Source organism: Suricata suricatta, chromosome 8 (genome assembly GCF_006229205.1).
Source record: "Suricata suricatta isolate VVHF042 chromosome 8, meerkat_22Aug2017_6uvM2_HiC, whole genome shotgun sequence".
Taxonomy (NCBI): domain Eukaryota; kingdom Metazoa; phylum Chordata; class Mammalia; order Carnivora; family Herpestidae; genus Suricata; species Suricata suricatta.
Window position 1 is genome coordinate 59,051,415 of NC_043707.1, and position 13,543 is coordinate 59,064,957.

General features: G+C 39.8%; 1 protein-coding gene across 3 annotated transcripts in view; it reads right to left on the minus strand.

The window, feature by feature from the left end:
- The window catches only part of CDC14A (cell division cycle 14A), a 150,890-nt gene that overhangs the window by 97,807 nt on the left and 39,540 nt on the right, over positions 1–13,543 (minus strand). For all 3 annotated transcript variants that reach the window (XM_029950052.1, XM_029950051.1, XM_029950050.1), the window contains exon 3: positions 11,145–11,224. In XM_029950052.1, coding sequence (XP_029805912.1) covers positions 11,145–11,224 — 80 coding nt within the window. The remainder of the gene's footprint in view (positions 1–11,144; positions 11,225–13,543) is intronic.

Consider the following 13,543-nt stretch of genomic DNA (forward strand, 5'->3'; position numbering starts at 1 on the left):
TTCAATCCCAGGCTCAAATTCTTCTCACTCCACGCTCTCTCCCCCGTCCAGGACTAGTTCCCATGCCTCAGCATCACCTGGATGGTTCCTTAAACTCAGTATGCTGGACCCCACTAGAGGTCCTGATCCAAGAGGGGCAGGACCTGAAAATCTGCATTTCTAACAGGTTTCCAGGAGGGTACGGATGAAGCTGGCAGGAAGGAGCACGTTTGAGAACTGCCCTGCACAGCCTCATCCACATAAACTGCCATCATTCTACCAATGACCCTCAAATTTCTGTCTCTAGCACAAAAACCTTAAAACTGCAAAACAGGGGTGCCTGGGCAGCTCAGTGGGTCAAGCATCTGACTCAATTTCAGCTCAGGTCATGATCTCAAGGTTCATGGGATTGAGCCATGACTCGGGCTCCATGCTGAGTGTGGAGTTTGCTTTAGATTCTCTGCCTCTCCCTCTCTATGCTCCCCACTGCTTGCTCTCTCTCTTTCTCTTGCCCTCTCTCTCTTTCTCTCTCAAAATAAATAAATAAATATATTTTTTAGCCACATACATGACTTTCTCATTTGAGTCTTAAGACACCTCACATTCCCTGTGAAAGAAGTCCCTCTTGCAGCTACCCCCACCCCAAAACAACAGCGATAATCCAGTCCTCCGGCACTATCCTGTAAAAGACGCAGCTTCCACAATAACTCAAGCTAGAACTCAGACGTCCCTGCATCTCTCATTGCCCTTATCCTGTCCACCACCATGTCTCATTGCTTTTCCCTCTTTAACTGCCTGCACTGACCTCCCTCTGTTCGCCGCCCCGCCCCCCACCTCTCAGGGGGACTCCCGCAGCTGCCCTTCCAACCGCCACCTTGCCGTTCTAATCAGTCTTCCCATGAAACCAGAGTGATAATTTTTTTAAGCACATCCAGTCCAGTCACTTTTCAACTATAACTCTTCACTGACTTCCACTGAGCTCGCAGGAAAGGTCAAAATGTCAATGAATAAAGTCCTGGTGGTATCTGGCCCTGCCTGCCCAGGCTCCTCATTTTATGCTCCTCCACAATCCCCATCACAAGGCCTTGCCTGAGGTCCTCCAATAGGCCCTCTGATCTCACCACAGGACCTTTGCTCCTGCTGATCACAGGTCTCCTGCTGCTTTTTGCCTAAGTTACCCTACCTGTCCTTCAGATCCCAACTCAAAGATCAAAGTCTCCAGGGAAAAATCTCAACCCCACCCTGGCTAGAGCACGTCCCCAACTTCTTTTTTTTTTAATTGTACTTGATCAACCATACTTTGACATATTGTGGCATGATTATTTGATTTCCTGCCTCTTTATAACAGCCTCAAAGAAGACAGGATCTATATAATTTTTACTTATCTTTCTCTCTCTAGTACCTAACATACTGCTTAGCACAAAATAGATATTGAATAGACATTTCAGTTAAGTAAAGGAGCTTGTCAAGTTATATTAAACACACTTTTATTTCAACCCAGACAGTTTAGAGAGACTATAAAGAGCTTTTACAACTTAAATCACTATATTAATGTGATATAAAGTTTTAAATTCCCACAGTTTTTATTGCAACTATAGCTCCCAATTGTTTACTTAACTCCTGGTTTGCTTTTTTTTACTCATTTATCAACGTATTCATTCACTCTTTTACTCATTCATTCATTCACTCACTCATTCATATTTACTGAGCCAAATATTTACTGAGTTGAATAAGAGGACATGTATCATTCATTACCTCTGCCATAAAGGACCACTGACATTCAGACTTCAACTGCAGGAAAAAGTACGCACACGCCACGCTGTCCTGGGAAACCACAGCTCTTCCCTTTATCTCTTATGATAGTTGTACCATGCATGGCATTAACTCCCTTCAACAGGTAAAGGCAATGCTGTTCTTCATTCAGAGAGAAGTTCATATCCCACACACCCAGGGTTTCTAATCACTCATCTCTGCTGAAGAGTAAATCCTACATCTCTAGTCCCAATATGGAAGACAAATATGACAGCCAACAGTTATCTGTCTAGACACATCCAAATACAAATTTAACCCAACCCCATGCTTGACCATCTAAACTATCTATCCCAACAACTCTCTTTATAACTGTGACGTCCAGCATAATAGCCAAATGAACCATAAAAGTATCATGAAGTGATTATAAAACTCCACTAACTATGACCTTGGGAGTGGCTGGCAGTCAACAAATATTTGTTTAATGAAAAACTAAACGAATGAATATTTGAATAGATGAAGCAACTGGAATTTTTTAAATGTTTTTGTATTTATTTTGCAGAAAAGCAATAGAAGAAACCTTAAATCTAAGAAAACTAGAACCACCCTCCACAATGAGATAAAAAGAGAAAAGGGGCTGAACCCACTATTGTCATAGAGCACAGGCTCCCAAGAAGTGACTACTACAGAAATCAGCAAATGCTTTTTACTTACAGAGCCTGTTTACAAACATACCACAGCTTGTAAGCTAAGAATACAGACGTCACTCAGAAAGATGCAACCTTGAAAATGTTAATAATGAAGAGCCAAATCCAGAGATGAAAGACTATATTCACACAAAGCAATAAGAAGGCATTTCCAGTAATGAAGTTGCTGGAAATGAAGAAAGAATGAAGAACAGAGACATAGGGTTTAAAATGTAGGGACTATAGGGGTGCCTGGGTGGTTCAGTTGGTTAAGTGTCTGATTTCAGCTCAGGTCATGATCTTGTGGTTCATAGGTTTGCACCCTGTGTCAGGCTCTGTGCTGACAGCTCAGAGCCTGGAGCCTGCTTCATATTCTGTATGTGTGTGTCTCTCTCTCTGCTCCTCCCCCATTCACGCTCTGTCTCTCTCTGTCTCAAAAATAAATAAACATTAAAAAATAAATAAATAAAATGTAGAGACTACCCTAAAGCATACAAAAGAGCTGACAGAAGAAATATTGGGGATGGCTATGATCTACATATGTTTTAATTCCTTGATTCTCTGTGAGTTCTCTGGATAGCAACTAGTTAGGAGGTATGCCAATATCTTCAGAGCTATGGGTTGGAGCATCTCAAAGGTCATCTAAGCACCCTTCCAAGCACTAACCTAAATCCATCTACATAACCACACAAGATCATGAGCTTCTTAAGGAACAGGAATGTGTCCTGTATGTCTGTATGCCCAGAGTCTAGCACAGTGTTGGCTCTATTAATGTTTTAGATGTCAAATGAATGAATAAATGATCACTACCAGGAGACCATTCATCTTATATCTGAACAACTCTAGTGGCTGGGAACTACTGACCCATCAAAGCAACAATTACATGAAACAGTTTTGAATCATAAACTATGAACAATAATGAAAACTCAATCTAGATCATTGTTATCCAATGGAAACATGATGCTATCCACAAATAAGAACCAAAAATGTAATTTTAATTTTTTCAAAATCATATTTTAAAGGGTAAAAAGAAACAAGTGGAATCAATTAGTAACACATTTTCTTAACATAATTATAAAGAAAGTACTTTCCTTTTTTTATATCAAATCTTCAAAATCCAATATATATCCTTAACTTACAGTCTGTCCCAGTTTGGACTAAACAAATTTCAAGTGCTCAAAAGCACACAATGCTACTAGCCACCATACTGGGCAACTCAACTCTAGACTGTATTGTATTGATACCCCAGAAGTAGACAATGCCCCCAAAATATTCACATAATTATCCAAATTATACTTGACTTCCAGTCTCTGAACAAACCCATAACACATATGTACCAGCTCCAGAGAAAATAAAGAGCTGATTGCTTATATCACCTAGGCTACAAGATGAAAAGGTATTTGATGAGAATTTGTAGGAAGAACAGAGCCATCTCGTTCTCAAAGAGCAACATCAAATGGCTTCACGGGGCAGGGCCAAAAGCTCAACATGACCAGTGCCTAACACAAACAGAACCCAGAATCTCCTGCATTTCAGATTTAACATCAGACCACACGACAATCTCTCTGTTCATCCAAAGAAACAGAGATGTAAAAATTCATTTCTAAATCATGGCTTAAAGGGTTACATAAAGTCAGCAGAGTAGGGTCTGTTTAGAACTGGCAATATAGGCACCAAAAAGACAAACCAAGCACTGTGCTGTGGGCATGTTTTATCAACATGTGGGTACCACCCATTTAACCACATTAATTCTGCTTCCCAGATAAAAATAACAGTAAGTTGTTTTTAGTCCAGTATCGAAAAGAGCTTCATATATAAGACATTCAGCAAAATAACTATGCTCCTTAATGTAAATGATTGCAATCTTTCTCTAAACCACCTTTATCAACTAAGACTGGCTTCGGAAATGTGCTATAAAAAGAAAGTATGGCATTGACTCTTCAGTAGAAAGTCTGGGACCACACCGATCTGGGACCATAAAAATAGGAGTAACAAGAAAAAGCCATCTGAACCAATTTCCACATGGAATCACTGCCATGTTCCAAAAACAGAGAATAGATATAACTCACTTCCTTACATGTGTTTAGTGGTTCATAAAGACCCGGACAGTTGTTTCTGTTCTCAGATCCTAAATAATGATGCTTATTTACCACTTGAACAAGCAAAATCTGATAGATTTTCATGGTAGTTCAAGTTACTCATGCCCCAGCTGCTGAGAATGGATTCCACAGTTTGTACTGGATAAGTTATCTACTTTTATCTATTTTCCACACTCAGGAAACGGGCAGTCTCACTACTCAAAATTAATGCAGATCTTTCTCATCATACCAAGCATTAAAAACAAAGGTTTATTAAAGACCCACGGGGGCAGAAATAACCCCAAAGATCACCACTAAGAAGCAAAGAGGTAGCCATCATGAGGAAAAATTGAAAATGAAAGTAACATCTTTAAAAGGATAAAATAAACGTTGCTTCTGCATTTTTGATACTCAGGAGAAAAACATGGTAAGGAAAACTTTCCCTTTGAAATACAAAGTTAATTGCTAAATAACTTTGACAAAAATCACAGTATCATTTTTAAGCTAACAAATATCTGGCTCAATGTTTTCTATGAAGAAATAGATTTTATAATTACATCTAACATCTACCAGCACATGTTTACTTTGCTTTAGAAGAAAGAAGGCAGCCTAATGCCAAGTTCTAAGTGGCTGACCCCTTTAAGCCTTTGTTCAGAGACCTACAAGTTCTGGCATGCCCAGATGATCTAGAGTCACTGCTTCGGAGATTTCCCACTAAGACTCAGCCACATTAAGACACAGCTCAGCAACAGGGATATCACTAGGGGTCATCCCCAAAACACAACAAGCCCTTCCCTTAATACAAACAGTACGGATTCATTTTAATGACAAATGTCACTAAAGGACTGCCTTTTGGAGGTTTGCAGATCCTCTGGCAAGAAAGGTTTTCTACCTTACACGTGCTCTAAGAGAAAAGTTGTATGTTCCTGTTCATATTAGATAAAACCATTATTTGATAAGCCATCTATTTCCAAGACTCTCAGGAAACAACAGATGATAGCATATTACTCTAATCCCAAGAGATGCACTTTGTTCCACACAGGTGTGGATCAGGAAATGTGTCCTGGGGTGTTCAGAACACTGGTGCTGCCAGATAGTAACAGAAACTGGGGGGAGTGGGAAGAGATTCAGGATGAAGTACTTTGGAAAAGTTGGAGTTAAACTAAGTTAAACAGGTTGCTTTATTACTCAGAGCCATTCAGAATCTTTAAAACGAGAATGTGCTTTTTACTTTTTCATTTTAGGTTTATTTACTTCGGGGCGGGGCGGGGCGGGGGTGGGGGGGGAGAATGAGCAGGGCAGGGCAGAGAGGAGAGAGAGAATCCCAAGGAGGCTTCTCACCATCATCACGGAGCTCACAAACCTTAAGATCATGATCTGAGCATACACCAAGAGTCCTATGCTCAACTGACTGAGCCACCTAGACCCCCTGAGAATGTGCTTTTTAAATCTCCAAGATAGAGAGTTCTAAATTTACTTGATCTTTGAATCTTTTTATTTGTTTATTTTTATTTTTAGTTTGCCACAGCAGATCATATAGAGCAGTACTTCTGGAATTATGCAGGAAGTTTTTGAAAACCCCAATGCCCAAATCTAAGACCCCAGACCAATGTCAACATTTCTGGGAATAGAAGCAGGCACCAGTATTTTTTAAAGCATCTAAGACTTTTTAAAACCAAGTATAAGAATCAACATAAATTTGGGAAATACTACCTATAGTTCTAGCCTCTTCTCCAAGCTAACATAAAATAGCCACACAAAAATACATTCCTGGACATATCTAGGAAAAGACATGCAGAAAGGAAGGAAAGAAAGAAAAAAAGAAAGAAAGAGAGAGAGAGAGAGAGAGAGAGAGAGAGAGAGGGAGGGAGGGAGGAAGGAAGGAAGGAAGGAAGGAAGGAAGGAAGGAAGAGAAAAAGGGAGGGAGAGAGGGTGGGAGAGAGGGAGGGAGGGAGGGAAACTAAACTAATAGCTAGAGACGGTACATTCAACATTCAACCAGTTTTACTCCATTGGGTATCAGCAGAGCACCCTACTTCAACCTCACCTCTGTACCTAGTCAGTTTTTGTCATGTCATGCTTTCTGTATTTGTTTTCAAAACTAAGACCCTGTATTGTTTCCCTCCCCATTTAATATTATATGTCATAGAAAAGTTGACGTTAGCAGATTTATGAATTATCAATACTAAAAAAAACTTACCAAACTGACACATCTGGACCAATAAACAAAGAAATGTAAAATAAATTTAAAAGCACAAAAGAGAAAAAATCACAGGTTGTGCAATTTCCATGTTTTCACAAATACTATTTTACGAACATCAGAGAATGCCGATTTGAAAACCACGGCCAGTGACTGCCAAGAAAACAATCTGAGAATTCCACTAAGAGTTGGTGGTCTCATGGGACCTTAGCCAAGCACAATTAATAAGAGTGTAGAACAACTGGCTGATAACATAGATTATGAACTTGGTAGTACACTGAAAGGAAAATTACCTAAGAAGATTCACACCAGGTTTGCCAGTTCAAACTCTGCTACCTCTGACCCTAGAACTGAAAGGCCCTTGTTCCCTGGAAGGCAAATGCCAAGCCAACACTAATGATGGATGGACTCAAGGAACCGAACTAGGTGAAAAATGCCCCTTTCCTCTAGTTTTCAGCTAAAGTCACTCTTGACAAACACGTGGGCTATACTTAACACAAGCAAAAGTACATTTTTTGACACAACTACTTTACAGTGAAATGGAACATCCTAATACTGACTTGCAAAAAGTAACATCACAACAAACACTCCTTGTGTGTCACAACAGCCAGAAATTCAATGATCTCTAAAGTCTACTATAATCAATGTAATCAAGAATAAGCAGTAAATGGGGATTTGGGTGAAGGTGGTCATTCAGAATCTCTAAAATGAGAATGTGCTGTATGGTAGACTTGAAAATTGCTAAGAGAGTAAGTCCTAAAAGTTCTCATCAAAAGGGGAGAAAACTTTTTTGGTAACTCTATGAAGTGATGAGTGTTAACTAAATTTATTGTGATAATCATTGATGTCAATTACATTTCAATATAACTGGGTGAAAAAAAAAAGAATAGGCAGTAAAACTACTCAACTCTTTTTATTTCTGTCATCTTTACGGAATTTTTACCTGTTACTATTAATCTATAATTTAAAATTTTTTAAGATAAACCCAAAAGAAAAACCTCAGTCAGATAGTCCTTTCAGTTACAGTAATGTGCCTATCCTGCAAACATCGCACCTGCCTAACCTATCACTATGAAAGACAACCTACGTCATGCAAATGAAATCAAATCACAGCACCTAAAATCAACACCTGGATTGTTATTTTCCAGTTTTCATCTTAGCATGACAAGGCAATCATGGTGCCTACCTCTAACGTCTCCTCCAGTCCCCAATGTCAAGGTTAAACCTCCTTTCTCAGTATTCCCATAGCACCGATCTCCTGAATCTAACCAAGCGCTGTAATTGTCTTACATACCGACACATGTACAAACTATGCACTGAGTTCCCTAGAACAAGTACCTCGCTGTCCTTATCCTCCTAGGATCCATAAGACTGTCACAGTGACTAGCACAGAAAAAGCCATAAATAAATTAAGTACATGTACCCTGGCACACAAATAAGAGCCCAATCCCAGTCCCCTAGAGAAGAGTCAGCCATAATTGGTGGAGAGTCATCCATGCAAATAAATAAATGTAAGACATTTGCTTTAATTTTGCACATAGCAAATGTAATACACAAAATATAATGGGGAATTACAGGCAAAGGACCTACCAAGTCACTCTATAAAAATGTGGAAAGGCTTCACAGAAAAGACTCTTTAGATAAATTTTTATTAAGTGAATAAATATTGAAGAAGAGCATTATTTAAATTCGCAGTAGCCTTAAAACTTCTTCATTAGAAAGACATTAAAAACATAGAGCACAAACAGAAACAGGAACGTGATGAAAAGGGCACATAAAGTCCAGCCATACTTTAGCAAGCCTTCAAACTGGTCTTCATTTTTTTTTAAATTTAAATAATATAATAATTACACTTAAATGGAAGTTCTCAAGACTTCTTGTTTCTTAAATAAAAGTATTAAGATAGCAGCAGATTAAAAAAAAAATCTAGGGTGGGGCACCAGGGCGGCTCAGTTGGTTAAGCGTCTAACTCTTTGTTTCAGCTCAGGTCATGATGTCATGGGTTCCTGGGATCAAGCTCCAAGTTGGACTCCGTGCTACCAACAAGGTCCTGCTTGGAATTCTCTTCTCTCTCCCTCTGTCTACCCCTCCATCATTTGTGCCCACAAGCTCACTCTCTTCCCAAAATAAATAAATAAATAAATGTTAAAAAAAAAAAATGAAAGCTCCATTTAAATGAGTCTGATACTTTCCCAAATCTCTGGTCAGAATTAATCTTGTCTTCTGTTTTTATACAACCTAAGTATTGTACAGTTAATTTTGTGCCTAGAGATCTGCCTGCCCCAACTAGAAGATGTGATCATTAGGAAGAAATACTTTCTATTCATATATATATCCTTGTGGAAGATCCTTATTTTTTATTAATAATGGTAATAGGACTAATGACAAGGAGAAAATCACAACCCAGGCACTGTACCAGGCATAAAGATCAATGCATTACTTCATCTAATCCACAGCATAGCCCTGAAACCATTTTACAGAAAAGGAAACTGAGGCTCAGAGAGAATAAGTAACTTGCTCAAGGTGCTTGTGCTTACCATAGGTAGTAAAAGGTAGAATGAGCCTTCAGACCCAGTGTCTCTGCATCCAAGGCAGATACTCTTAACCACTTTGTTTAGAACTTAGTAGAGTGATTAATATAATCGTTATTACTACAATGGACTGGATGTTGGTGTCCCCTAAAAGGCACATGGTGAAATCCTAACCTCCAAGGCGATGGTATTAGGAGGTGGGACTTTGGGGAGGTGAATAGGTCATGAGGGTGAGGCCCTCATGAATGGGATTAGTGCCCTCCTAAAGGCACCCCAGAGATCTTTCTCACTCTCATTCTACCATGTGAGGGTACACGTTGGCAGTCTGCATCCCCGAAGAGGGCCCTCACCAGAACATAATCACTGGATCCCGCCTCCAAAACTGAGAAGTACCATTCTGCTGTTTATAAGCCACCCAGTCTATGGCACTTTGTTACACCAGCCCAAACTGACTGAAATAATTCTCTTTTCCTAAAAATTAGAATTGTATTTACAAAGGGCTTTCAAACTATAGAAGCCAGTAGAGGTGGAAGGAAAAAAAAACCAAGCTTTGTCTCCATGTTAAAAGGCTCCTATACATGAACTGTCAGTTTTAGCTGCCCTTCATTAGCTCATTTGTTCATATTCTAGATTGGAGACATCTTCCTCTCACTACTGTCCTCTGTCTTCCCTGAGACAGTCAAGCAGGTCAAGAAGATGAAGCACAGTAGGGTAATATCTCCCCCATTCCTCCTCCCCACCTTGGCACCCACCCTGTGCCTAATTAAGGCCCTCTCCTGTGGCCTGAGAACAGAGGTGGGAGCCCCCTGGATTTTAAGGGATTTAATCTTGATGTAGTCATTCAAATATTTACTAAGAGCACTTGTAAGTGTCAGGCACCAGGACCAGATCTCTGTGCTCTGTGAGTTTAGGAGAGTAAGGAAGTCAGACAAAGACACTTCCTCAATCTTTGCTATTCCTTCCTTTCATTATTGTTGGGAATTATGAGATTAGTAACAACAATAAGAAATACATATGCTTGTAGATTTGGACACAGAAAAAGGCTAAAACTGTTAGAATCATTCATAATTCTATCAGAAATGACTGTTATAGGAGTTTGGCTGTATGTTCCCTTGCATTTTTTAAACGAGCTTAAGTTTACCTGAAATTTTTAAAAGACCTTCAGCTGATGGGGCACCTGGGTGGCTCAGTCGATTAAGCATCCAACTCGGTTTCGGCTCAGATCATGATCTCACAGTTTCGTGAGTTCAAGCCCCAGGTCAGGCTCTGTGCTGACCTTGCAGACCCTACTTGTGATTCTCTCTCTCTCTCTCTCTCTCTCTCTCTCTCTCTCTCTCCCTCTGCTCCTCCCCTGCTCACTCTGTCTCTCTCAAAATAAATAATAAACTTGAAAAATATTTTAAAGACCATTAGCTGACACTTAAAAAATATTTCCCACCACTGTAATGAGAGATAGCCTTCCTCAAGATATAGAAAGGATTCAAGGAGAAAATTAATTCCTATAAAGAAAAAGCTAGGAGTGCCTGGGTGGCTCTGTGTTTTGAGCACCCAACTTCAGCTCAGGTCATGATTTCATAGTTCATGGGTTTGAGCCCTGTGTTGGGCTCAGTGCTGATAATTCAAGGCCTTGAGTTTGCTTCAAGTTCTGTGTCTTCCTCTCTCTCTGCCCCTCCCTGCTCATGCTCTCTTTCTCTCTCTCTCTCAAAATAAATAAACACTAAAAATAATGTTTTTTAAAGCTATTTTATTCTTACTTAGATGGGGGGAGCTCTACAAATATAAAATAATAAAAATGAACATCTGTTTCATCCCAAATAACATCAAGGTCACAATCTTAAGACAACTAAACAACACTAATCCGACTCTACGGCGGCAGCTATCTAGCCAAGCGCCATTAGCCCACGTCTCACAAGAGTTATACCTGAACGGAAGATAGGGGGGGTTTGAGCCTGAGAGGAGCGCTCTGTAGGCTTCTTCTGGTGTCTTCTTTAAGTAGATTACCTAAGACAGACAAATAGCAACATTTAGAACACCACCAAAGAATGATACGAAACTAATTTAATTACTCATCAAATTTGCATTTCCCCTTTTCCACTCTGGCACCTGTCAGTCATGGTGATGAATGCTGACCTTTAAAAGACAGCAACTGAGCTGCCAAAATGTTTTTTCCAGCTTAAAGCTGTGCTGCAGCCTTGGGCCGAGGAAAGGGGAGGAGCTTGGAGACAGAGGGCAGATCCACAGAGAAGCCATCCAGGGCTGTTTACAAGGCACACTGAACAGGCACAATGGCAGCGTGTTCCCTTTTGGGAGCAGAACAGCTCTACTTCATTATTGGACTGTGCACTCCCAGCACAATAAAATAAAGTATAGTAAAATAAAATCATGACGAAGCGGGTGAAAATGAATACAGGTAAGAGCATTAGAAAACACAGTGGCTGGACTGTTGATATCAAAGATACTCAAATCCCTCTGGTCCAGCATGATAAAATTAATCTTAAAGAAATAAAAATGAGCTCTTAAAACCACTAAAAAACTTAATCAACATATTTATTATATAATATGTGGCAGGCACTGTATCAGGTACTGATGTTCTGGCAACAGAATTTACATTCTAATGGGACAAAGACAATAATTAACAAAAATGAATACCATCTGAGTTAAGTGCTCAAAAGGAAATAAATAGTTCTGGAAAGAGAATGGGAGGGGCTGCTTGAGAGGGGTGCCTGGGAGACTGAGAGGATAAGACACGCAGGGGAAAGCTAGCGAAGGGCAAGGGAAAGGAGGAAGGGCCCGCCAGGCAGAAGGAATGATAAGGGCCACCGTCCAGGCAAGGGAAAGAGCGTGGTGAGTTGGACAAGGGGTCATCCGCATGGCGGGAACACGAGAAGGAGAACCAACCAGCAGCCAAATAGTGATGAGCAACCCAAACCACAGGCAGACTTTGATTTTATTCTTAGTATGATTTCGTATTTTAACTCTGGGCTGAGGACATTGGTGCTTTTCCTCTATAGTTGGAATCAAATTTTATTTCTGAAAATCCTCTCCACCTAGAATTAATGGCTTTATTCCAACACCCTGTACATTTCAACAAGAGTAGCAGAGTCTTAGTTCCTAAAAAGTAGGACTTTCCTGTTAACTTACAAATTTTCCTTGAATTTTAAGTTATCCCATTAGCAATGTATTATGTGTATTTACTTACTAATAATTTCCGGACTAGAAAATGGCTCAATTCTGTTTTCTCTAAAGAAAGAAAACTGGGATGCCAGGATGGCTCAGTCAGTTGAGTGTCCAACTCTTGCTTTCAGCTCATATCATGATCTCAATGTCGTGGGATCGAGCCCCACCTCAGGCTCCACAATGAGCATGGAGCCTGCCTAAGATTCTTTCTTTCTCTCCCTCTGCTCCTCTTCCCAGCTTGTATTCTCTCTCTCAAAAGAAAAGAAAAAAAAAAAAAGAAACAGAAAGCTAAAATAAAAACCTAAAAGATACTTCTGGCTTTAAAAAGAAAGCTCCGTATTCATTTGGAAAGTAAACCTGAAGGTCTGACAAGGCATACACCACCCAAACAAATTGAACATGAAACAAAAAACAGCATGGAAAATGAAACCACTTTAAAAAAAAACGATCTAGACGTGAGACACTGATTCTACAAATGGAGAATCAGAACTCTAGTTGCAGCTCAAAAAAATCATAAAAATCCATTTAAACCAACCGTAGCTTTAAAGACCAATATTAAAACAGGATTTTGCTGTGCCCTAATGGGTAGGTTAGACCCTATAAATGGAGTTGGTTATAATGCACTGATTTCTCAAGCCTGAAGATGCAGTACTATCGCAAAGTTGACTACTGCTGCTAAAAGGGAAAGCTGCTGTAAAAGGCTTCTGTGTTTGGATTACATAATTAAACCTTATACAACAACCTTTGAAAAGCAAAAATACATTTTTCTCCTCAGGAGCAATTATATTAATTTCCTTTCGGTGTGAGGCAGCCATTCTGCAGGAGAGAGGCGACGGCCCCCATGAAATACTTTAGACTGAGTACCCCACGGGGTTTAGCTACTCATCTTACTGCATGACTTAGCACACATGACCCATGTTCTCACACTGTAAGATGAGAGTCTGTTTTTATTTTTATCCCTTTGCTAAATTATTAATAAGTGCAAAGTGAAACCCAGCAGAGGCCATCTAAATTCCAGGAAGATTCCAGGGGCAGGTAAATACAGCGACCTTTTACAACCTGATGATAGGTGAAATGTAATAAATGAGTGCGTTACTGAATGCATGCAGGCTAGGGTCATTAGAACACCAAACTCTATTTAAA